General features: G+C 44.3%; 1 protein-coding gene across 30 annotated transcripts in view; it reads left to right on the top strand.

The window, feature by feature from the left end:
• Nucleotides 1-24918, top strand: part of PPIP5K1 (diphosphoinositol pentakisphosphate kinase 1) — a 54247-nt gene that overhangs the window by 4736 nt on the left and 24593 nt on the right. For 13 of the 30 annotated variants that reach the window (XM_045583301.1, XM_036444030.2, XM_036444125.2 and 10 more), the window contains exons 2-25: nucleotides 3426-3522; nucleotides 4123-4300; nucleotides 4729-4924; nucleotides 5371-5461; nucleotides 5690-5775; nucleotides 6116-6270; nucleotides 6387-6488; nucleotides 6946-7107; nucleotides 7224-7345; nucleotides 8670-8771; nucleotides 9011-9097; nucleotides 9215-9290; nucleotides 9434-9543; nucleotides 9635-9717; nucleotides 9882-10016; nucleotides 10187-10308; nucleotides 10756-10938; nucleotides 20270-20411; nucleotides 20591-20814; nucleotides 21169-21296; nucleotides 21514-21628; nucleotides 21819-21926; nucleotides 22567-22683; nucleotides 22834-22998. In XM_045583301.1, the coding sequence (XP_045439257.1) occupies nucleotides 4151-4300; nucleotides 4729-4924; nucleotides 5371-5461; nucleotides 5690-5775; nucleotides 6116-6270; nucleotides 6387-6488; nucleotides 6946-7107; nucleotides 7224-7345; nucleotides 8670-8771; nucleotides 9011-9097; nucleotides 9215-9290; nucleotides 9434-9543; nucleotides 9635-9717; nucleotides 9882-10016; nucleotides 10187-10308; nucleotides 10756-10938; nucleotides 20270-20411; nucleotides 20591-20814; nucleotides 21169-21296; nucleotides 21514-21628; nucleotides 21819-21926; nucleotides 22567-22683; nucleotides 22834-22998 (2961 nt within the window). In that variant the 5' untranslated portion in view covers nucleotides 3426-3522; nucleotides 4123-4150. Of the gene's footprint in view, nucleotides 1-3425; nucleotides 3523-4083; nucleotides 4301-4728; nucleotides 4925-5370; nucleotides 5462-5689; nucleotides 5776-6115; nucleotides 6271-6383; nucleotides 6489-6904; nucleotides 7108-7223; nucleotides 7346-8669; nucleotides 8772-9010; nucleotides 9098-9214; nucleotides 9291-9433; nucleotides 9544-9634; nucleotides 9718-9881; nucleotides 10017-10186; nucleotides 10309-10755; nucleotides 10939-20269; nucleotides 20412-20590; nucleotides 20815-21168; nucleotides 21297-21513; nucleotides 21629-21818; nucleotides 21927-22566; nucleotides 22684-22833; nucleotides 22999-24918 lie in introns of those variants that run through there. The other 17 variants (XM_036444057.2, XM_045583306.1, XM_036444086.2 and 14 more) reach the window with 7 other exon arrangements.

The following is a 24918-nucleotide window of genomic DNA, read 5'->3' on the forward strand; positions in this document are numbered from 1 at the left end:
AATATTGTTCATCAGGTTTTTTAATTCACTTGGTTTTTAGATTCACTTGTTGATAGTTATGTATTTGTTGTTCATAATTTTTGTCTTTATTTTCTTTCTCTTCCGAAAGAACCCCCTTCAGCAATTCATATAATTCTGGTTTGGCAGTGATGAACTCCTTTAGCTTTTTTTTATTAGTGAAGCTCTTTATCTGGCCTTCGATTCTGAGTGATAGCTTTGCTGGATAGATTATTTTTGGCTGTAGGTTCTTGCTATTCATCACCTTGAATATTTCTTGCCATTCCCTTCTGGCCTGCATGGTTTCTGTTGAGAAATCAGCTGACAATCGTATGGGTGTTCCTTTATAGGTAACTACCCGTTTCTCTCTTGCTGCTTTCAATATTCTCTCTTTGTCTTTTGTTCTTGGAATTTTAATTATGATGTGTCTTGGTGTGGTCCTCTTTGGATTTCTTTTGTTTGGGGTTCTGTGTGCTTCCTGGACTTGTAAGTCTAATTCTTTCCCCAGGTGGGGGAAATTTTCTGTCACCATTTCTTTCAGTATGTTTTCGGTATCTTGCTCTCTCTCTTCTTCTGGGACCCCCATAATTCTGATGTTGGTTCGCTTGAAGTTGTCCCAGAGTTTTCTTACATTATCTTCAACTTTCTGGGTTCTCTTGTCTTCTTGCTTCTGCGGAGGAGTATCTTCTGGCTCTTTATGTTCCAAATCTTTGACTTGATTCTTGCGATCTTCCATTCTGTTTTTAGGACTCTGTATAATATTTTTTTATTTCAGACAATGTATTCTTTATTTCTTGTTGATCCCTTATTATTTCTTGTTGATCCCTTATTATTTCTAGTTGATCCCTTTTCATAACCTCATAGGTCTTATCGACCTTTTCTAGGAAATTCTTGAAAAACCTTATAAGCGTGGTTTTGAACTCTATATCCATTCGCTTTTTGTCCTCCATTTCTTTCGTTTGTGATCTGTTTCCTTGACTCGGCATTTTCACAGCTTCCCTGCACAAAGTAATTCTTATTGAAGACTATTTAAAATTTCCATAAGACTAAATCCACTTACTTAAGACGTTTGTGGCTTTCTAGAATCAGTATTTTTTGAGACCTTTTGGAGAATGTGGGAAATGACTGATGTGTGTGTGACTCAATTTTATTTTGATATCCATATCCCCATAATTTAGTGTTAATAAATGTTAATACCTTTGTATATTTGCTTCAGATTTAAAAAACTAAAATAAACATTATAGATAGGACTGTGAAGTTCCATTCAAATTCTTGTCAGTTCCATCCTTCCCTCGACTCAGAGGTAACCACTATCATGCATTTGATGTTTGTCTTTCCAGTCTATTTTTATATTTCTACTATTTAGTATACAGTCATAAGCATAAGTAATATTTTTTATTTATACAGATGGAACTGTGCCGCATGTATTTCTATATGTTTAGAAAGGGAGAGGGAGAGAGAGAAACATCAGTGATGAGGGGAAAAACATTGATCAGCTGCCTCGTGCACACCCTTACTGGGAACTGAGCCCGCAATATGGGCATGTGCCCGCCTGGGAATCAAAACCATGACTTCCTGGTCCATGGGTCAGTGCTCAATCACTGAGCCACACTGGCTAGGCTAATGTTTTTTTTAATTGCTATTAGTCTATCATGTATGTACATTACATTTTATTTATCCATTCTTCTACTTGTGACATCTGAGTTGTTTTTATTTTTTCCCATTATTAACAGTGAGGTTATGAACATCTTTGTACATGAGAGAGTTTCTCTCAGCAGAGTTTCTCAAACTTGGTACTACTAACATTTTGGACTGGATAATTCTTTGTTGTGGGGAAATATCCTATTCATTTTAGACTATTTAGCAGCATGGCTCTGGCTGGGTAGCTCAGTTGGTTATAGCATCATCCCCATATGCCAAGTTTGCAGGTTTGATCCTGCTCAGTGCACATATAAGAAGCAACCAATGAAAGTAGAAATCATTGGAACAACAAATTGATGTTTCTTTCTCTCCCTCTCTAAAATAAATAATAATAATAATAATAATAATAATAATAATAATAATAAAGGATATTTAGCCGAAATCGGTTTGGCTCAATGGATAGAGCGTCGGCTTGGGGATGGAATGGTCCCGGGTTCGATTCCGGTCAAGGGCATGTACCTTGGTTGCGGGCACATCCCCAGTAGGGGGTGTACAAGAGGCAGTTGATCGATGACTCTCATTGATGTTTCTAGCTCTCTGTGTCTCTCCCTTCCTCTCTGTACAAAATCAATAAAATAAAATAAAAAAAGGATATTTAGCAGCATCTCTGGCATCTGCTGACCAGATGCCAATAGCACCTCCCCAGATATGACAACCAAAAATGTCTCCTGCAGATGTCCCCCGCACAGCATATTCACAATTGGATAAGCACCACTACTCTAGGTATATGTACGCAGAAGTAGATAGAACTGCTAGGTTCTGAGTTTTTCAAAAAATATATATTTTATTGATTTTTTTTTACAGAGAGGAAGAGAGAGGGATAGAGAGTTAGAAACATCGATGAGAGAAACATTCATCAACTGCCTTCTGCACACACCTCAATGGGGATGTGCCCGCAAACCAAGGTATATACCCTTGACTGGAATCGAACCTGGGACCCTTCAGTCCTTGGGCCAACACTCTATCCACTGAGCCAAATCGGTTTCGGCTGTTCTGAGTTTAAGTCTTAAAATATTCTCACTGATATGGCCCTAAGTAGGATTTTTTCCCCCATTGTAGTTTCTGATATGAGGGACCTTGGCCTAGAGCAGTGTTTCCCAAAGTGTAGTACACATACCCCCAGGGGTACGGGAAGAGTTTGGTGGGGATATGCACTGCACCATGCTTAGCTGCGCCTAATTCTATTATACGTTCTCATGAGTACGAGGGGTACTCAGCATTACAAAAATTATAGAAGGGGAACACAGATGTCAAAAGTTTGGGAAACACTGGCCTAGAGGAACCTTGGGTCTGTAGTACCAGATGTGGTAGAGAGAAAATTGAAATTTCAGTTTGAGAATGGATTGGAGGCTGTTGTGTGGATGCTTGTATCCCCAGCCTAACAACCAGCATTAGACCTATTTCCTTGAACAGATTTTCTGAACTTGGGCATCTGTTTTTTTACGGTGAGCAGATGAAGGAGAGAAGGGGGAATAGAGAATTTCATTGTTCTGATAATGCTTAGAACATAGGGTGCCTTTTAAGAAATTGTGTGTGTGTGGTGTGTTTTTTTTAAAAATTAATCCATGGTAGGAATGAAGATGGGGGTTAAGGGCAAATGCAGCTGATCTCACGTTGCTCTGAATTAAGTCACTGAGTTCAGCAGTACTGTAGCGAGGTGGAGAAGGACTAGGAATGTTTTGGAAGGAATCCAGAGTTTGAAATGTCACTTTACCCTTTTCTCATAGGAATCCACAGTAACCTTCCATGAGGAACTGCCTTTCCCATTTGCTACTAGAGTTAACGGGTGTTTCCTGCTGGCAGAATCAGGGACATGACAGCACTGTGAGGGTTAATCTGCTGATCCTCTAATCAGTCTCACAGCTGGAGGTGGGGTGAGCAGAAAAGGGAGACTGCTTTTCTGTTATGGATCTCTAGTCATTTCAAGTCTTAGCCCATGTGCTTTCTTGCCTGTTGATCCTTTTTACCATAGCTTCCTTTGTTTCCCCTAATTCCCGAATTGTTTTCTCTTATTTCCTCACTAGAGGCCCGGTGCATGAATTCGTGCACAGATGGGGTCTGGCCAGCCCGCCCTGATGGGGGCCAATCAGGGATGGGGCTGGTGGGGGGGACCACAGGAGGTTGGCTGGCCAGCCCCAACCCCATTTTTGGTTGTCATATCTGGGGAGGTGCTGTTGGCATCTGGTGGGGGGCCAATCGGGGGTGGGCCAGTGGGGGAGAGGGGCCACAGGAGGTTTGTGGGGGACTAATCAGAGCCTGGATCAGGCCAATTGGCTGCCACAGTGTGCATCATAGCGACCCATTGTTCCAGCAGTTCTGCTATTCCAGTCACGTGGCTTTTATGTATATAGATTCCCCACCCCATACCCCTACCCACTGCCGTAGGGCTTGGCTTCTGAGCTAATGGGATTCTCCCCACTGCAGAGCGGGATGAGTGGGTGCTCCGGCGGGGATGTGGTCATTTCGGACCAGTGAGAGCGGGAGTGCCACAGCCCACTTCTTCCTTGGAGCTGGAGATGAGGGGCTGGGCACCCGTCATCGAATAGGCATGAGGACAGAAGACAGTGACAGCGAGCTCCTCGAGGATGAGGAGGATGAAATGGTAAGACAAGAGAAGATGATGTAATTTGGTATTGGGTCCCCTTGCTATAAAGAATTGAAATTCCATGTGGATGGGGACACCTTGCTATTCTTTCCAGATGCAGAGCCTCCCCCTCATAAACAGGCCCTGTCCTGGCTAAGAGGAGGAGGAGTGGAGAATGGTTGGATTGCCTCCCTTTGAAGCCCCTCCCCTATTATCTCATGGTTCTCTGGCTCTTCTGCCTAAGCACACATTTCCTGCTGTGGAAAGGCTCCTATTCTGTAAGCAGTAGGAACCCTTATAGGCACCCCAATCTACGATGTAAGTTAGGAGACACCTTTTACTCTCTGGGTCCAAAGTCCTGGCAAGAATCTCTGTGCCCTAAGGAGATGAGACAGTGTTCCCTGATAGGGGTGGCCCAGGTTCCTGACAGCACTTCCTCTCCGTAGCCTCCTGAACCTCAGATCATTGTTGGCATCTGTGCCATGACGAAGAAATCCAAGTCCAAGCCAATGACCCAAATCCTAGAGAGACTCTGCAGATTTGACTACCTGACTGTTATTATCCTGGGAGAAGATGTGATCCTCAATGAACCTGTGGAAAACTGGCCATCCTGCCACTGCCTCATTTCTTTCCACTCCAAAGGTGAGGGCCTGTGAAGGAAATGGGAAGGAACGGTGCTGGGGATGTTGGACTGGGAAAGGAAGTTCTTACTGTCAGTTAGGAAAGAAGTCTTCAGTTCTTCCTGACACCCTGGAGAGCAGCGCAAAGGGGTTTGTTTTTCCTACATCTTAGGGGAGTTGCTGCAGGTAGTGTAAAGCCCATATTTGAACCTTAGGACAGCTCTACAGCTCTTAGGATCTCAAAGACCCTAAAAATAATTTCTTTTTTGAATTTTTTCCTGATGGATACTCTAGGTTTGGGAAGTTGGGCAGAGGATAAGAGATGGAATGGATGGGTAGGGGAGTTCAATGGACCAGCTTTAATATGTCTATTTCTCTTGCTTTTTTTTTTCTTTTTTCTTTTTTTTTCTTTTCACTCTGTCTCTTTTGCTTCCTTTCTTTGGTCTCTACTTCCTTTCTCCATCCCAGGCTTTCCTCTGGACAAAGCTGTTGCTTACTCCAAGCTTCGAAACCCCTTTCTTATCAATGACCTGGCCATGCAGTATTACATCCAGGATAGGTATAGCTTTCTATTAACTGGCGGGTGGGTGGGTGGCCCTGAGATCACGCCTGTTTAGAGAACCCACTCTGGGAGGGGCAGAGTCAAGCAAACATGCTTACTTTTTGTACCAAACCCTCTTGAGTTCTACATCCTGGCAAATCCCAGTTCTGAAGCACATGAAATCCCTAGCCCTTCCCCATAGTGACCATCCCACCTCTCCCAGCTAATTTATTCCGGGGGTGACAGGAGGGAGGTGTACCGGATCCTGCAGGAGGAGGGTATTGATCTGCCTCGATATGCTGTGCTCAACCGTGACCCTGCCAGGCCTGAGGGTGAGTACGTGGCCTTGTCCAGTCCTGCCCTGCCTTGCTTTCTGTGACTTAGCCCAGCTCTCCATCCTCTAGACATCTTCTATGTACCACCTCTCTGAGTGAAGCTTTGGTTATTAGATTATGGGTAGAGTTAGAGCCATGAGTCTTTGGACTTAGCCTTGGACATCTTCTATAGATATTTATATGTCTATGTACCATATACCGTAGATATTGACCATATTTATTACTAAGATATAATCATAGAAACTTGAGAGTTATAAGGATGAAAACTTGAAGAAAAAGGAGTTGGAAGTATTCTACAATTCTAGGCCCTAGGAATGACTGCACACCTACTTTTCAGAGTGCAACCTGATAGAAGGTGAAGACCAGGTAGAGGTGAATGGGGCTGTCTTTCCCAAGCCCTTTGTGGAGAAGCCTGTGAGTGCCGAGGACCACAATGTCTACATCTACTACCCCAGCTCTGCTGGAGGGGGAAGCCAGCGCCTCTTTCGGAAGGTACGGGGGAATCAGAGCAGGTGAAGGACAAGAATGAGGTTGTGGGGAGGGGAGCTGGAGGATTTGGGGATAAAGTGGAGGCAACATTCTTATTTTTCTTATTTTTCCTTCCAAAGATTGGCAGCCGAAGCAGCGTTTATTCTCCTGAGAGCAGCGTCCGAAAGACAGGGTCATACATCTATGAGGAGTTTATGCCAACAGATGGCACAGATGTCAAGGTTATGGGGGATATAGGGATTTAAGAGGATATAAATGTCTAGGTGGGATGGGGGCTTGGGGAGCCAGTGGAAGCATGTGGAAGGTGTCATAGAAAATAAAGGGTGAATGGGAGTGGCTTTCATATTCAGTTGAAGATAACAAGTGGTGGGAGTAGATATTTAAATTGTTACTATCATAGCAAGGGCAAAGGTGACATGGAAGATGATATAAAAAATTAGTAAATTATTTCTTAATAAGGATGATAGTGCTGGAATCCCTAGGAGAAACTTTCATAATAATACTTCAGTAGGGCTCAGTAAGAAAGGTGTCAGTTTCCTTGTTCTTAATAGTTAGGGTGTATTTTTGTTTTGGTTTTGGTTTTTTACTCTGAAACTAGCGTACAGACCTAGTGCTCATGTTGTCTTCTCATATACAGGGTGCGCTGTGGGCATACTCAGTGATGCTATGTACCTGCAGGTATATACAGTGGGGCCAGATTATGCCCATGCTGAAGCCAGAAAATCTCCAGCTTTGGATGGGAAGGTCGAACGAGACAGTGAAGGGAAAGAGATTCGATATCCGGTCATGCTGACTGCCATGGAAAAGCTGGTGGCCAGGAAAGTCTGTGTAGCTTTTAAGGTAAAGATTTGTGGGGGTGAGGGGCGCTGTGTAATGAAGGACATGGATAGGAGCAGGGGTCTGGGAGGGGAAAATGGCTCCATTGTTCTCATCTTGCCTTTTTGCTCTACATGCAGCAAACAGTGTGTGGTTTTGACCTTCTTCGTGCCAACGGTCATTCCTTTGTATGTGATGTCAATGGCTTCAGTTTTGTCAAGAATTCGATGAAATACTACGATGACTGTGCCAAGATTCTGGGGTAAGGGACACAGTGGTTTGGGCTGGGAAGAATGAGCTTAGAGAAGAGAGTTAAAAAGCTTTTGCTTTAATTTAATTATTATAAAAATGCTTTCAAAAGGAAAACAGAAAAAGGGCTCCTCAGCCCTCTTGCCTTCCCAACACTGTACTACCCAGAGGTAATTCCTGTTAACAGCCTTAGACATAATGGTATGTGTTTTTCTGCCATGTGTAAACAAATTATATTTATTGTATTAAATCATATTGTAATACTGTTTACAACTTGACTTTTAAAAAATCCATCACATAATATTTAAAACATTTAAAACTGTATAAGAAATGATGAATATGGTAAGTTTCCATGTATTCACCATTGAGCTTAAGAAGTAAAATATTGCCCTAGCCAATTTGGCTCAGTAGATAGAGCATCGGCCTGTGGACCGAAAGGTTCCAGGTTTGATTCGGCCAGGGGTTGCCCATGGCTCAATCCCCATTAAGGGAGTGCAAGAGGCAGCAGATCAATGATTCTTTCCCATCATTGATGTTTCTCTCTCTCTTTTTCTCTCCCTTCCTTTCTAAAATCAATAAAAATAATTTTTTTAAAAGTGAAATATTGCCTGGTCACTGTGGCTGAGTGGTTGAACGTCATTGGCCACGAACCAGGAGGTCATGGTTTGATTACCAATCAGGGCATATGCCCCATTTGCAGGTTCCATCCTCAGTAGAGATCATGCAGGAAGCAGCTGATCGATGTTTCTCTTTCATCTATGTTTCTATTTTTCTATCTCCATCCCTTACACTCTATAAAATCAATAAAAATATATTTAAAAATAAAATAAAATATTGCCGAAACCGGTTTGGCTCAGTGGTAGAGCTTCAGTCTGCGGACTGAAAGGTCCCGGGTTTGATTCCAGTCAAGAGCATGTACTTTGGTTGCAGGCACATCCCCAGTAGGGGGTGTGCAAGAGGCAGCTGATCGGTGATTCTCATCGATGTTTCTAGCTCTCTATTCCTCTCTCCTCCTCTCTGTTAAAAATCAATAAAATATATATTTTTTAAAATAAAATATTAAGGATATCATTGAGGTCCCTCCATACCCCTCACTAATTACATCCCTTCTTCCCATCCAGATGTATTTTGTGTTTGTTAATCTCATACATGTATTAATAATTCTATTACAAATATGTGGAGGGTTTGCATATTTTTAGACTATTCATGTAGTTTTCTACAATGTGCTAGTTTTTGTGAGCTTCATTCCTATGTGAGGTTCATTCCTATGTGTAGTTCTTCATTCCTATGTGAGGTTCATTCATTTTCACACAGCTTCTTCACATTTCTCCTTCTAGGAACACCATAATGCGAGAACTTGCCCCTCAGTTCCAGATCCCGTGGTCCATCCCCACAGAGGCCGAGGACATCCCCATTGTCCCTACCACATCTGGCACTATGTGAGCAAAAGTGAAAAATCTGGAATAACCTACTTATGGCACCTAAGTCAGATCAGTAGTTACTTCCCTAACCCTGTGCATTCTGACGAGGTCTCTTCTAGGAAGTTTTCTTAACCTTATCTATATTCCTAAGAGCAGACAGTTTTCCTCTGTTCTTTAACATGTCAAGCAGGATGAAATGATGAGAGGTGGGGTGGGATGAGTTGTGGGAGAGGCTCTAAAAACATTCCTTATCTTAGGATGGAACTTCGTTGTGTCATTGCGATTATTCGTCATGGGGATCGTACCCCCAAGCAGAAGATGAAGATGGAAGTGACACACCCAAGGTAGAAAGAGCGCCCTGATTTAGACAAATAGATTTTTGTGAGGGAAATGGGAAGAGGGCAGCTCCCAGAGGCTTTGACTGTCCCACCCCATATTGAAGCTTCTCCTTATTTCTTCAGGTTTTTTAGCCTGTTTGAAAAGCATGGTGGTTACAAGACAGGGAAATTAAAACTAAAGAGGCCCGAACAGCTGCAGGTAAGATGGTGAATCTGGCTTGGAAGAGCAGTGCTTTGAGAAAGATAGAGGGTATGGGGTTGGGGGCCCCTGTGAGAGACCAGGATGAAGGGTACCTGGGCAGCATGTGGTCTTCTGCATGGATACCCTATTACTTCCTTCAGGAGGTGCTGGACATTGCAAGGCTGCTGTTGGCTGAACTGGAGAAAGAACCTGGGGGTGAGATCGAGGAGAAGACGGGGAAACTAGAGCAGCTGAAGTCTGTGCTGGAGATGTGAGAAAGGGCCTGGGAAAAGGGAGGGAGCCTGCTAACACTGAGAATTGGGGGCTGGAATAGAAACTCAGACTATGAGTTTATCCTGCAGGTATGGTCACTTCTCAGGCATCAACCGGAAGGTGCAGTTGACTTATTATCCTCATGGAGTAAAAGCTTCTAATGAGGGCCAAGGTAAGATATAATACCCCCTTTCCATTACCATTCAGATCTCTTGTTCTTAAACCCTTAGATGACTTCTGCCACAGATTACCTTTCTGGGCTCTTTAAAAGACCTAACATTTAGATGTCCCCAGTGTTTTCCTCAAATCAGGTCTACTTACTGCCTTTTATTCCAGCAGACCCACAGCAGGAGGCTGTAGCTCCATCTCTCTTGCTGGTACTGAAGTGGGGTGGAGAACTGACTCCCGCTGGTCGTGTTCAGGCTGAGGAGCTGGGGCGAGCTTTTCGCTGCATGTACCCTGGAGGACAGGGTAAGTGTTTGGGGCAATAGACACCTAGCAGGGCTGGCATCAAATGGTTAGAGGATAAGTTGGGGGAAATGAAGGTTCTGAGGCAAAGGGGAAGTTAAAGGGAGAATAAGCATTCTTTCTTTCACGTGGGAATTTGTGGTATGCATTCCCGGTCCTTCCTGTGCCTTCAGGTGACTATGCTGGCTTCCCCGGCTGCGGGCTGCTTCGGCTTCATAGCACTTTCCGCCATGATCTCAAGATCTATGCGTCTGACGAGGGCCGCGTCCAGATGACTGCCGCTGCCTTTGCCAAGGTGCACCTCACAGTCCTCCCACAGTCCCAGCTTCCTTTAGGTAGAGAAGCAGAGAGTTTGGAGAACTAATTGGGAAATTTAGGGTGTTTGTGTGCTGACTCAGAAGTTTCTTCTTGTTCCGACTCCATTCTCTACTACTGAGAATGCTCTGAGAATAATAGCCCAGTGGTCAGCAAACTGTGGCTCTGTTGACTAATGAGTTTGCCGACCACTGACCTAGACTCTAGATTCCAATAATTACAGGCTGTTGTTGTTTCTTGTTATTAAGCCCCTATCCCAGTGGTCCACAAACTCACTAATCAACAGAGCAGCAAACCACAGCTCATGAGCCGCAGTTTGCCGACCACTGTCCTAGCCAGGTCTCATTTGATCTCTCAGACCATCTAGGCCTAGGGGGACTGTGCTAGACTGTAAGGAAAGCTGACAGACTTTGTGCTTCCTCTCCAGGGCCTTTTGGCTCTAGAAGGGGAGCTGACACCCATTCTGGTACAAATGGTGAAGAGTGCCAATATGAACGGGCTCCTGGACAGTGACGGTGATTCCTTGAGCAGCTGCCAGCACCGAGTGAAGGCTCAACTTCACCACATTTTGCAGCGGGATGCACCCTTTGACCCTGAGGATTATGATCAGGTCAGCACCAAGATTCATTTGACAGCAAAACTTGACATGATTATTATTTATAATCCCTGTTTATCCCATTTAGTGTAAATAGTCATATATTTTGCTGCATAAGTGTATTTGATTATGCCCTATGTCCTGCTAGAAGTATTATATAACATATAGCATATGCACTGTATTAACTTCCTAAAGTTTGAATATTTCTCAATTTCAAGCACAGCTTGTCCCAAGGATATTTGAATGAAAGTGTTTTAATTATTTATTGCTGCATAAAAACTATCCCAAAACCCAGTAACTTAAAACAACCACTATTTCATTTTATTACATTTTTTTATTATTTTTATTTATTTATTTTTAATAAATTTTTATTGTTCATATTATTACAAATGTTCCTTACCCCTCCCCCCCTCCATTGCTCTCCTCCACCAGGCTCCCACCCCCCATTGTCCTCATCCATAGGTGCACAGTCTATGTTCAGTCTCTTCCCACATCCCCCTCTTCCCCTTTCCCCAAGAATCATCAGTTCACTCCCCTTCCATACCTCTGATTCTATTATATTCAACAGTTAATATTGTTCATCAGATTTTTTTTAATTTCCTTCGTTTTTAGATTCACTTGTTGATAGTTACGTATTTGTTGTTCATAATTTTTTAAAATATATTTTATTGATTTTTGTACAGAGTGGAAGGGAGAGAGATAGAGAGTTTGAAACATCAATGAGAGAGAGTCATCGATCAGCTGCCTCTTGCACACCCCCTACTGGGGATATGCTCGCAACCAAGGTACATGCCCTTAACCAGAATCGAACCCGGGGCCCTTCAGTCCCCAAGCCGACGCTCTATCCAATGAGCCAAACCAGTCCCGGCAGTTGTTGTTCATAATTTTTATCTTTATTTACTTTCTCTTCTGAAAGAACCCCCTTCAGCAATTCATATAATTCTGGTTTGGTGGTGATGAACTCCTTTAGCTTTTTTTTTTTATTAGTGAAGCTTTTTATCTGGCCTTTGATTCTGAGTGATAGCTTTGCTGGATAGATTATCTTTGGCTGTAGGTTCTTACTATTCATCACCTTGAATATTTCTTGCCATTCCCGTCTGGCCTACATGGTTTCTGTTGAGATAACAGCTGACAATCGTATAGGTGCTCCTTTATAGGTAACTACCTGCTTTTCTCTTGCTGCTTTTAATATTCTCTCTTTGTCTTTTGCTCTTGGAATCTTAATTATGATTTGTCTTGGTGTGGTCCTCTTTGGATTCCTTTTGTTTGGAGTTCTGTGCACTTCCTGGACTTGTAAGTCTAATTCTTTCACCAGGTGGGGGAAGTTTTCTGTCACTATTTCTTTCAGTATGTTTTCGATATCTTGCTCTCTCTCATCTTCTGGGACCCTCATAATTCTGATGTTGGTTTGCTTGAAGTTGTCCCAGAGGTTTCTTACATTATCTTCAATTTTCTGCATTCTCTTGCCTTCTAGTTTCTGCGGAGGAGTCTCTTCTGGCTCTTTATGTTCCAAATCTTTGACTTGATTCTTGTGATCTTCCATTCTGTTTTTAGGACTCTGTATAATATTTTTTATTTCAGACAATGTATTCTTTATTTCTTGTTGATCCCTTATCATTTCTTGTTGATTCCTTATTAATTCTAGTTGATCCCTTTTCATATCCTCAGAGGTCTTATTGATCTTTTGTAGGAAATTCTTGAAAAACCTTATAAGCGTAGATTTGAACTTTATATCCATTCGCTTTTTGTCCTCCATTTCTTTCGTTTGTGATCTATTTTGTCTCAGCACTTTCGCAGCTTTCCTGATGGGGCGGGGTTTCAGGATGGAGCCTACAGCTTTGGCTTTCGTCAGCCCTGCCCTATGCGGCTCCTGAGTCTCAGGGTCCTTCAGTATTCGTTGCAAGCACCTCTGAGAGAAAGGTGCCCTCGATTTTCACCTGCTACCAAACAGTCTAGGCCAGGGATCGGCAACCTTTAAGACATAAAGAGCCACTTGGACCCGTTTCGAAGGAAAAAAAAAAACCTGGAAGCCGCAAAACCATTACGACATTTAAAACAAATATAACACTGCATACATTGTTTCTTACCTTAATGCTACAATATATACCGGATTGTGCAGTTAGCTGTCAATCTGAAGAAAAAAAGGACTTTTTCACTTAACAATGTAAAATATATTTTTGCAAATTAATAGCTAATTAAAATATTTAATTTACCTTGTTAATGGGATTTTTGCTCCTGAACCTCAGTGCACAGTGTCTGCACATCAGGGCTGTAAGACGTTACCTTCATTTTCACACAGGCTTGCAAGTTGTCATCTGTGAGGCGTGATCGATGTTTGTTTTTAATATAGTTCATGTTGGAAAAGACCTGCTCACATACATATGTGGAGCCGAAGATCGACAGGACTCCAAATGCATACTTTTTCATGTTTATATAAGTGTTGGGGATGGCATTCCATGTTTCGAACACAAGTTTGTCCTGTTTGGAAGGTTTTCAATATCACTCCATTTATGATTCTGAGCCAGAATGGCCTTCTGACGGGCAACATCCTCAAGAGTAGCTGCCAAGCATTTGAACTTGGACACCCATATATCTTTGTCGGCTATATCGGCCAGTTCCATCTCAAGATCAGGTTGACTTACACCTGCAAATGCAATCATATTCAATAGGGATGGATCGATCGCCAGGGGAGTGACAGGGAAGGATAATGTGTTTTTTCCCTCTCTGAACTCACAGAATCGTTTCCCAAACGAACTTTGCACAATGCCTCTTGGTGCAGGATGCAATGAAATGAGAGCAGCGTTCTACCCAGAGCCTTCTGCAGTAGAGCCACAAAGCCCCATCAGTAGCCACTGAGACCAGGTGGTTGGTGTTTATTGCGCCTCAGCGTGTGGGGGGTCCGGAGCCAGAGCAAACCGAAAGAGAGCGCCGGTGAGCGCGGCTGCTCCCTTCCCAACCTGCCCCTGCGCCCGCCTCAACAAGTCACCTTTTTAAAAAAAAAAAAACAATTCATCAGGCCCCTAGTATTTTGTAAATTAATTAGTGAGCCATGCATGCCATAAAAATAATTCATCAGGCCTCCCCAATATTCCGTAAATTAAATTAAGTAAATTAAATTAAAAAATGTAAATAATAATTTAATTAATTTATTTATTTTAAAAAAATTTTTTATATAATAGCCACAAATTTCCTACAGTGTACATCTTACAAAAGGACCTGTCTCCCATGCTTAACCAACAACAAAAATTAGTATTAGAGGTGAGTGATACAGCTCCCCGCCTGCCCCCTGCTGTCGGCCCTGCTGGGAGCCGCAGCAAAGGTTCAAAAGAGCCGCATGCGGCTCCGGAGCCACAGGTTGCCGACCCCTGGTCTAGGCTCTCCCCCAATGAGCCCGGTATTGGGGTTCAGTTCAGTTGGAAGTGGAGTTGGAGGTGGCATTCAGAGCAGTCTGGAGCCTCTGTCTCCTTCCCGCCAGGGCAGGCGTCTTCAAACTACGGCCCCCGGGCCACATGCGGCCCGCAGAGGAGTCTGATCCTGCCCGCCAGGTTTTTTGGGCAGTGAGCGCAGCCGAGGTGTTACAGTAGGAATTAGTAGTTCATATAGTCCGGCCCTCCAGCTCTCTGAGGGACCGTGATCTGGCCCCCACTTTAAAAAGTTTGAGGACCCCTGCGCCAGGGCATTCCCTTGGCACAGCCAACCGTCCCTTCTCTGCGCACAATGTGCCCGCCTCCGGGACCTCCTTTCGCTGCTTCCCCGGGGTTCCGCCTTACAGCCCAGCTCCCTCTGGATGAGCCTGGGTCCCCGGGGTCTGGCCCAGAACTGGGGTTCAAAGCAGTCAGAACTGGGGCCCAGCACAGTCCGGAGCTTTTATCTCCTTCCCGCTAGGGAACGCCAGCCAGGCACTCAGCCGCCCTCCTCTCCGGCTCCGTCATCTCCGCGCGCGCTGCGTGTCTCCATACCTCAGGCTTTAACAGCTCCTCTGCTCTTCCTTCTGGTTTTCTCCTTGCTTCTAATTGTAGAATTTCCAGTCAGCCGACTTTCCTGTAGTTCTGGGTAATGTCCATTTTATATTTTAGTTGTATTTTATTGAAATTGTTGTGTGAGTCTGCGGCTAAGTGTTTACCTGTGCAGCCATCTTGGATTCTCCCCCATTTTATTACATTTTTAGGCTAAACTAGTCTTACTTGGGGTTTCTCCTAAAATTTCCCAGATGCTATTGAGATATTGGAGCTGAATCATCTGGAGGCTTGACTAGGATGCTGGGATGGCTGAGCTCTCTTTTTATGCTCTCCCAGTGGTCTCAGGGCCTCTCCTCTCCACATGGTTTCTCTAGCATGATAGCTAGACTTCTTAAAAAAAATACACACACACACACACACACACACACACACACACGAGGCCCGGTGCATGAAATTCATGCAGGGGGCAGGGGTGTCCCTCAACCCAGCCTGTACCCTCTCCAATCTGGAACTCCTCAAGGGATATCTGACTGCCCTTTCACAATCTAGGATTGCTGGCTCCCAACTGCTCACCTGCCTGCCTTTCTGATTGCCCCTAACCACTTCTCCCATGCCAGCTTGATTGATGTCTAACTGCTCCCATGCCAGACTGTTTGCCCCCAACTTCCTTCCTCTACCGGCCTGGTCACCCCTAACTTCCCTCCCCTGCAGGGTTGATTGCCCCCAACTACCCACCCTTGCAGGCCTAGTTCCTCTCAACTGCCTTCCCCTGCTTGCCTGATCACCCACAACTGCCCTCCCCTGCTGGCCATCTTATGGTGGCCATTTCGTGTCCACATGGGGGCAGCCATATTGTGTGTTGAAGTGAAGGTCAATCTGCATATTATTTTTTTATTAGATATATAAAATATTTCTGAGAGGAAGGGAGAGGGAGAGAGAGAGATAGAAACATCAATGACAAAAGAATCATTGATTGGCTGCCTCCTGCACACCCCCACTACTGGGGATTGAGCCCACAACCTAGGCATGTGTCCTGAATGGGATTTGAACTGGTTCATAGGTCAATGCTCAACCACTGAGCCACACTGGCTGGGCCAGACTTCTTTTTTTTTTTTTTTAAATAAATTTTTATTGTTCATATTATTACAAATGTTCCTTTCCCCCCCCTTCTCACCCCACCCTCTGCCCTTTCCCCACCCCCCATTGTCCTCATCCATAGGTGCACAGTTTATGTTCAGTCTCTTCCCTCATCCCCCTCTCCCCTTTTCCCCAAGAATAAACAGTTCACTCCCCTTCCATACCTCTGATTCTATTATATTCAACAGTTAATATTGTTCCTCAGATTTTTTTTTTTTTTAGTTTTCTTGGTTTTTAGATTCACTTGTTGATAGTTACGTATTTGTTGTTCATAATTTTTATCTTTATTTACTTTCTCTTCTGAAAGAACACCCTTCAGCAATTCATATAATTCTGGTTTGGTGGTGATTAAGTCCTTTAGCTTTTTTTTTTATTAGTGAAGCTCTTTATCTGACCTTCGAATCTGAGTGATAGCTTTGCTGGATAGATTATCTTTGGCTGTAGGTTCTTGCTATTCATCACCTTGAATATTTCTTGCCATTCCCGTCTGGCCTGCATGGTTTCTGTTGAGAAATCAGCTGACAATCGTATAGGTGCTCCTTTATAGGTAACTACCTTCTTTTCTCTTGCTTCTTTTAATATTCTCTCTTTGTCTTTTGCTCTTGGAATCTTAATTATGATTTGTCTTGGTGTGGTCCTCTTTGGATTCCTTTTGTTTGGAGTTCTGTGCGCTTCCTGGACTTGTAAGTCTAATTCTTTCACCAGGTGGGGAACGTTTTCTGTCACTATTTCTTTCAGTATGTTTTCGATATCTTGCTCTCTCTCATCTTCTGGGACCCCCATAATTCTGATGTTGGTTTGCTTGAAGTTGTCCCAGAGGTTTCTTACATTATCTTCAACTTTCTGGATTCTCTGGCCTTCTTGCGTCTGCGGAGGAGTGTCTTCTGGCTCTTTATGTTCCAAATCTTTGGCTTGATTCTTGCGATCTTCCATTCTGTTTTTAGGACTCCATAAAATATATTTTATTTCAGACAATGTATTCTTTTTTTTTTTTTTTTTTAATATATATATTTTATTGATTTTGTACAGAGAGGAAGGGAGAGAGATAGAGAGTCAGAAACATCAACGAGAGAGAGCCATCGATCAGCTGCCCCCTGCACACCCCCCACTGGGGATATGCCCACAACCAAGGCACATGCCCTTGACCGGAATCGAACCCGGGACCCTTCAGTCCCCAAGCCGACGCTCTATCCATTGAGCCAAACCGGTTTCAGCCAGACAATGTATTCTTTATTTCTTGTTGATCCCTTATTATTTCTAGTTGATCCCTTTTCATATCCTCATAGGTCTTGTTTATTTTATCGGCCTTTTCTAAGATTCTTGAACAACCTTATAAGTGTGGATTTGAACTCTATATCCAGTCGCTTTTTGTCCATTTCTTTCGTTTGTGATCTATTTGGTTTAGGCATTTTCGCAGGCAGCTTTCTTGATGGGGCGGGGTTTCAGGGTGGAGCCTACAGCCTTGGCTTCTGTCAGCCCCGCCCTATGCGACTCCTGAGACTCAGGGTCCTTCAGTACTTGTTGCGAGCGCCTCTGAGAGAAAGGTGCCCTCGATTTTCACCTGCTGCCAAACTGTCTATGCTCTCCCCCAATGAGTCCGGTATTGGGGTTCAGTTCAGTTGGTAGTGGGATTGGAGGTGGCGTTCAGAGCAGTCTGGAGCCCCTGTCTCCTTCCCGCCAGGGCAATCCCTCGGCACAGCCAGCCGGCCCTTCTCTGCGCGCAGTGTGCGCCCCTCTGGGACCTCCTTTCGCAGCTTCCCCGGAGTCCCGCCTTACAGCCTGGCTCCCTATGGGTGAGCCTGGGTCCCCGGGGTCTGGCCTAGAATTGGGGTTCAGAGCAGTTGGAGCTGGGCCCAGCACAGTCGGAGCTTTCCTCTCCTTCCTGCTTGGGACCACCAGCCAGGCACTCGGCCTCCCTCCTCTCCGGCTCTGTCCTCTCCACGCGCGCCGCGTGTCTCCGTACCTTGGGCTTTTACAGCTCCTCCGCGCTTCCTTCTGGTTTTCTCCTTGCTTCTTGTTGTAGAATTTCCAGTCAGTCGACTTTCCTGTAGTTCTGGGTAATGTCCATTTTATATTTTAGTTGTATTTTGTTGAAATTGTTGTGTGCGGCTGCGGCTAGTTGCCTACCCGAGCAGCCATCTTGGATTCTCCCCTGGGCCAGACTTCTTAAATGGTAGTTTAGGACTCCCCCAAAGCAGAAGTTTCCAAGCTTTTTTAAATTGTATGTCCAGAATTAGCCCAACATAACTTTGATATATTTTACTGATGAAAGAGTCACAGGGTCAGCCTAAATCAAGGGAAGGGGAAATTGACAAAGAATTATGGTCATCTTTAATCCACCATAAGAACTGTGGACCTATACTACTTTTTCCTCATTTTACAGATGAGGAAATCTAGACGCAGAAGAATCTAAGCAACCTTTCAAGGTCACCCAATTAGTATGAACACAGGGAGTCTAACCCAAGAGCTCAGGATATTAGCCACTTCTTCTTCTTCTTTTCTTTTTTTTAAAAATATATTTTATTGATTTTTTACAGAGAGGAAGAGAGAGACAATTAGAAACATCGATGAGAGAGAATCATCAATCAGCTGCCTCTTGCACACCCCCCACGGGGATGTGCCCGCAACCCAGGTATATGCCCTTGACTGGAATTGAACCCGGGACCCTTCAGTTCGCAGGCTGACGTTCTTATCCACTGAGCCAAACTGGTTTCAGCAAGGTATTAGCCACTTCAGTAAACTGCTTCACACTATTAATCACAGTGGTTGTCATGACACAATGTCATCTTTCTTCATGTGTATCCAGGCCACTTTTGACTGAGGAACATATGACAGACAATGATTTTCCACCATCCTACCACTAAAAATTTCTCATTTCTGATAGATTCTTTTTAAAAATCTTATTTCTTTAAATTATAGTGCCACTGTAACCGTTTTTTAAATGTACAGTTCAATGGCATTAAGTACATTCACACTGTTGTGTAACCATTTCTTATAGATTCTTAAGTGAACTAAGTAGCTGAGCACATTGCTTTTTCTGTGTTCTTCTCTGAGCAGGACTTGATAAGAGCAGGACCTTGCTCCTTTATTTTCTGTGTCAAGTATGATATGCAGCACAATGCTCAGTGTCAAATCCAAAAAAATAAAACCTCCTTTCCTATCTCCCATTCTTCTTTTTGTTAGCAAGAGTGGAACTTATAAGGACCTAGGTAGAATGTGTACAGTCTGCCCATGTCCACTTACCCTCTCCCTGTTCCTCATTGACTGTTACTGTCCTAAAAGCTTGAGTTGGAACCTATTAGAGGCAGCACCTCTACTCTAGATTCAAGCTGTCATCTTGTTTAGAGGAATCCTAATAATAAAAGCCTAATTTGCAAATTGACCGAACCGCAGAATGACCAGTCTCTATGATGAGCACTGATAATCAGGGGGCAGACACTCAATGTAGGAGCTTCCCCCAACCCTCAGGCCCCAGAGTGCCAGCAGGGGAGCCCCCAGTCGCCCTGCTAGTCACCTCCCGACAGCAGCGGGGGACAGGGACAGCAAGCAGGTGGCGCCAGGTGGCCAAGGTGGATGCCAGCAGGGGGCCCGCCTGGTCACCCCACTGATCAGCCTTGATCTCCAGCCAGGCCCAAGGACCCAACCCATGCACGAATTTTGTGCGTTGGGCCTCTAGTGAGATATTATCTTTATTATCCACTCATGAAAACATTCTGTGAAGATTTTTTTACAGAGAGAAAGGGAGAGAGATAGAGAGAAACATTGATGAGATAGAAACATCGATCAACTGCCTCCTGCACATCTCCCATGGGAATGTGCTTACAACCAAGATACATGCCCTTGACCGGAACCAAAGCTGGGACCCCTCAGTCCACAGGCTGATGCTCTATCCGTTGAGCCAAACCAGTCAGGGCACATTCTATGAAGATTTTGAGGATTTGGGTTTCATCTTTATTCCCCAGCATTTTCCATGTGTTTTTTCAGAACCCCCGAGAAAATAACCTAGGTCTATTTTATTTACTCTGGACTTTAAGACTTTTAAGATCAACCCTTCATAAATGACTATAAGAAAGAGCAGTTTCCTCATGTGAAGGCCCTAGAATGCCTGGCATGCCCAGTAGCTTAAGAGTGCTCATTGGAGTGATTCAACAAAAAGATATTATTTACAGGCAATCTCTGTCATAAGCTCACAGGAATCTGGACAATTGGCACTTAGCCTAACTTGCTTTTCATCTCTCTGTTCCCCACAGCTGGCTCCAACTGGAAGCGCTTCCCTACACAACTCCATGGCTGTCATTCAGAATCCTGTAAAGGTCTGTGATCAGGTATTTGCCCTGATTGAAAACCTTACTCACCAGATCCAGGAACGGATGCAGGACCCCAGATCTGTAGGTGGGTATGACTACTATCTTCTCCTCAAGGTTTTAGGTATGAATGTGTTTCTCAGATACTCCTGTGTCCTCTCGCTTCAATGACAAGACATCCTCATCCCTCTAATTCTGCTTCAGATTTGTTAGGATCTTTTGTTAGAGGTAAGTCTTGGCTTCTCTGACTGTCTGTCTTCCTTCCAGATTTGCAACTCTACCATAGTGAGACACTAGAGCTAATGCTACAGCGTTGGAGCAAGCTGGAGCGTGACTTTCGACAGAAGAGTGGACGCTATGATATCAGTAAGATCCCTGACATCTATGACTGTGTCAAGTATGATGTGCAGCACAATGCGAGTCTGGGACTTCAAGGCACAGCAGAGTTGCTACGTCTCTCTAAGGCATTGGCTGATGTGGTCATTCCCCAGGTGTGTCAAGTAGAAGGGGTCTAACCTGGGGATAGGGGCATTGGGTAGGAAAGGAGAGAAAAGGTAGAAAGGAGGGGTGGTATCGGAACCAGAGGAAGGAAACTTAGAGAAGGAATTAAGCTCACAGGAATCTGGGGAATTGGCAGATTGAGTTGCTATAATTCTCAGGGTCTACTCTGGCTCTGAGTAAGTATAACAGACTAACTGAGGAGAAACCTGGAGAGGGGGAATATGGTGGATATGAAAGAAGCCCTAGACCTGAGGTGAAGACAAGCTTGATCTTGAGTCTGAGAATATGAGGCAAGAGGAAGACAGGATTCATTGAGGTACTTATTCCTGGCCTATGGCCCCTAGGAGTACGGGATCAGTCGGGAGGAGAAACTGGAAATTGCCGTGGGCTTCTGTCTTCCACTGTTGCGGAAGATACTACTTGACCTGCAGAGAACCCACGAGGATGAGTCTGTCAACAAGCTGCATCCCCTGTGAGGGAGGGCTGGGAGGGGATCTGGATGGAGGGAGGGGCATGTCAGGGGAGCCATTAGGGGGATCCAGACTGGGACAGCTTGGGGAACCAGGAATAGAAGGAAGGGGTACTGGGATGGAAAGGAGAGAAGTCTTTGAGGGGGAGGGAGAAGTTTGTGGAGGGGTGGGAAGATTCCGGATATTTCGATCGTGTGAGTGACTTAGCTATTATCTCAGGTATTCCCGAGGAGTGCTCTCCCCAGGCCGCCACGTCCGAACACGTCTCTATTTCACCAGTGAAAGCCATGTCCACTCCCTGCTCAATGTCTTCCGTTACGGGGGACTTCTGGATGTAAGGATCTTTCTTCTTCCTTCTGCCTATGAACATCTTTTTTCAGCATTCTTCTACTCTCCTTCTCATGTTTGAGTTTTTTTGTTTTGTTTGTTTGTTTGTTTTTCTGCAAGCTTTCTCTGTTCTCCTTGTCCCCCTGCCCTCCCCAGACTCCCTTGACAAGCATCGCCTTACTTCTTGTGTTCGGCAGGAAACGAAGGATGCACAATGGCAGCGAGCTTTGGCTTATCTTAGTGCCATCTCGGAGCTCAACTACATGACCCAGATTGTCATCATGCTCTATGAGGACAACACACAGGTGAGGAGCTAACGGGATGGGATGAGGAGAGGGTCCCGTCTTTCTCCTCCATCCTCTCTTAGGAAAAAACTTTTTTAGCCTTGGAATTTGTCGAATCCATCCAGGTGTGGCACTTAGGTACAGCATGACACAGAGCACCTAGAGGTTCCTACTGGAAAAGAAAAGGTATTTTGGGATATTACGGAGCCAGAGATATACCACAGAACATAGCTCTGGTATTAGGGAGAGTATGGAATTTGGGACATGTTATAATGATTTTTCCCCTCTCAAAAATCTTTAAATATATACCTTCTTCATCTTGCTGCACAAAGATATCTTAAAATGTCCTGCTATATGCACTGCAGCAAAGCTGAATTGGTGTGGAAGATGGATTGGGAGAGTCGTAGAAGTGGGAGTTGTAAAGTCATGCCAAGCGGTTAATCTCAAACAGTAGAAGTGAGGGACTGAGGATCCTGTAGGTAAGTCTGGACTATCATTAAAGGAAAGCGCTAATAAACCAGCTCCAGAGGGAAGTAAGACACCGAAACCTCAGCCCCGGGAGGATATATTCTCCCGAGTTCCTCTCTATTGTCCCTGCCTTGGTCTTCCACCCCCATATCCAGTTCCTTCAACTGCCCCTTCATTTGGTGATGCCCCACAGGATCCCTTATCAGAGGAACGATTCCATGTGGAGCTGCACTTCAGCCCCGGAGTGAAAGGTGTCGAGGAAGAAGGCAGTGCACCCACTGGCTATGGATTCCGTCCAGCCTCCTCTGAGGTGGGTCAGAGAGCTGGGTTTGGGACTGGAGGATTTAGGAACCAAGTGGTTGGGAAACTTGGAAACAGTACAGTGAGGTAAAAGGTTTGGGAAGTCTGAGATCAGGAGCCTGGAGCCATTAATATGTCTCCTGTGCCTGTTGTTGCATAGAATGAGGAGATAAAAACCGACCAGGGCAGCATGGAGAACCTGTGCCCACAGAAGGCATCAGATGAACCAGACCGTGCACTGCAGACTTCACCCCAGCCCTCTGAGGGTCCTGGCCTCCCAAGGAGATCACCCCTCATTCGTAACCGAAAAGCTGGCTCCATGGAGGTAATGGGAGGGGCTAGGGAGGAAGAAGTGGTGAAGTGCTCATAGGACAATATCCCTGAATCCTCTGAATCCCCTTGAGGGACCTTAAGCAGAGTCCTCCTACCCCTGATGGATATGTTTTACTTAATCTCTTTTTCAAAGCCAGTCTCCCAGGAATGCTTTAAACTGGTTGCTACTCCGGAGGTTCAAGAGATGCTAGTGAGAGGTGCCTGAGAGAGAAGGATTTTAAGAGATGAGCATGAGGAGGAGGCCTCTGGATGAAGTTAAAAAGGCATTCTTAAGAAGGAAGTCCAGTAGAAACAGTATGAACTCTGGTCTAAAATTGCAGTCCAATACTTAGAAGCTGTGTGACCACCAACAATTAACTTCTCCAAGCCTCAACTTCTTTTCGTCTATAAAGTATAAGTAATATCCACCATATAGATGCTCAGTAAACAGTACTTACTATGAAAACAATGCAATTGATATTAAAGGCTAAGCCCTCTCCATCTCTTTTTTGCCTTGGGTAAAAATTATAGCTCAACAGGAGCAAATACATGGTACTTTAAATTAACCCTTTTAGTCCAGCCGGTGTGGCTCAGTACATTGAGCATCAGCCCAGGAACCAGGAAGTCACTGTTCAATTCCTGATTAGACACATGCCCGATTGCAGGGTTGATCCTAATAGGGGGCATGCAGGAAGCAGCCACTGATGTTTCTTCTATCTATCTCTCCCTCTCCCTTCCTCTCTCTGAAATCAGTAAAAACATATATATATTTAAAATTAATCCCTCTAGGATTATCTATACTCTCATACTAGAAAGGGAGCCAAGGCTGACAGTCTGTGTTCCCCTTGTTCTAATGAGAAGGCTTATGGCCACGGGCCTGTGTTCTGCTGTTCTTGGAGTTTGTCTCTAGTCCTGGTTCTAGTTCTGTAGCCCAGAGGAAGGAACTGTTGTAAATCTCACAAGTATCTAGCTAACCTTTCTGGGATTTTGGTCTGTTTATCATGGAAAGATTCTTTTCCTTTTTGGCTCTGTTACACTCTTTTTGACTCCATAATTTATCCGGGTCTCAGGGACTCTGTCTGATTTGAGACCTGTTTTGATAGGTGAATCTGTTCACCTATCTGTGTGCCAGCTCTGTCTTAAAGGAATTGGTCTTTCCATTTTAGGGATATCTCAGAGTAATCTATAACTAGCTTACGTAGGTTCAGCAAGAGACTTACAGTTGAGATTTTGGAGAAACCTGAGAAGACAAACCAGTCTGTGTTCTGAACTCATCCTTTTCTTCCTGAAGATTTTAAAGTGGATTTGAAGTTGTGAATACTGTTTCTTTGGGTGGGGTATGCATCATTTTCTCTCAGAGGTGTAAGTTAACTTAGTGTCCACAGTAACTAGTACCCTTCAGGTTCATGTGAATAGATCCAATGGATAGAATGACATAATCTTTCATCTATAAACTGCTCCTCCACCTGTAAAAGTCTTCCCATTCACATAGTCTGCAGAGTCTCTGGCATTGTTGTACTTTACCCCCCTTTCCTTCTGGTTTAAGCAGTTAAGAGACATAGGAAAAGCAGAGCCCTCTGTGTAACACATCTCAGATTTGATGCGATTGACATTTCCTCCAGGCCTATAGGAAGTTTCCTGTAGTGATCACATTTCTTTCTTTCAATTATCAGTGTAGCTTATCCAGGATAATGGTTGCTCAAGCTGTGCTTCTTCAATTTGCAAGAAAATCTTCTGTCTTCTCCCTGGTCACACAGCCTTTTAATATTAATATATCCTCTCCTTGTTCTATATTATCCCTATAATTACAAACACCCCCATCCCTTCTTTTCCTCTTGTGTTGGACTATTTCAGAATACAAAATCTGTGACCTTCATTTTCTCCAGCCCTATAATTAGGTCAGCCCAATAGGCACTGGGGCCTTCGGGAGCCT

Source organism: Pipistrellus kuhlii, unplaced genomic scaffold, assembly GCF_014108245.1.
Source record: "Pipistrellus kuhlii isolate mPipKuh1 unplaced genomic scaffold, mPipKuh1.p scaffold_m20_p_1, whole genome shotgun sequence".
Lineage (NCBI taxonomy): Eukaryota > Metazoa > Chordata > Mammalia > Chiroptera > Vespertilionidae > Pipistrellus > Pipistrellus kuhlii.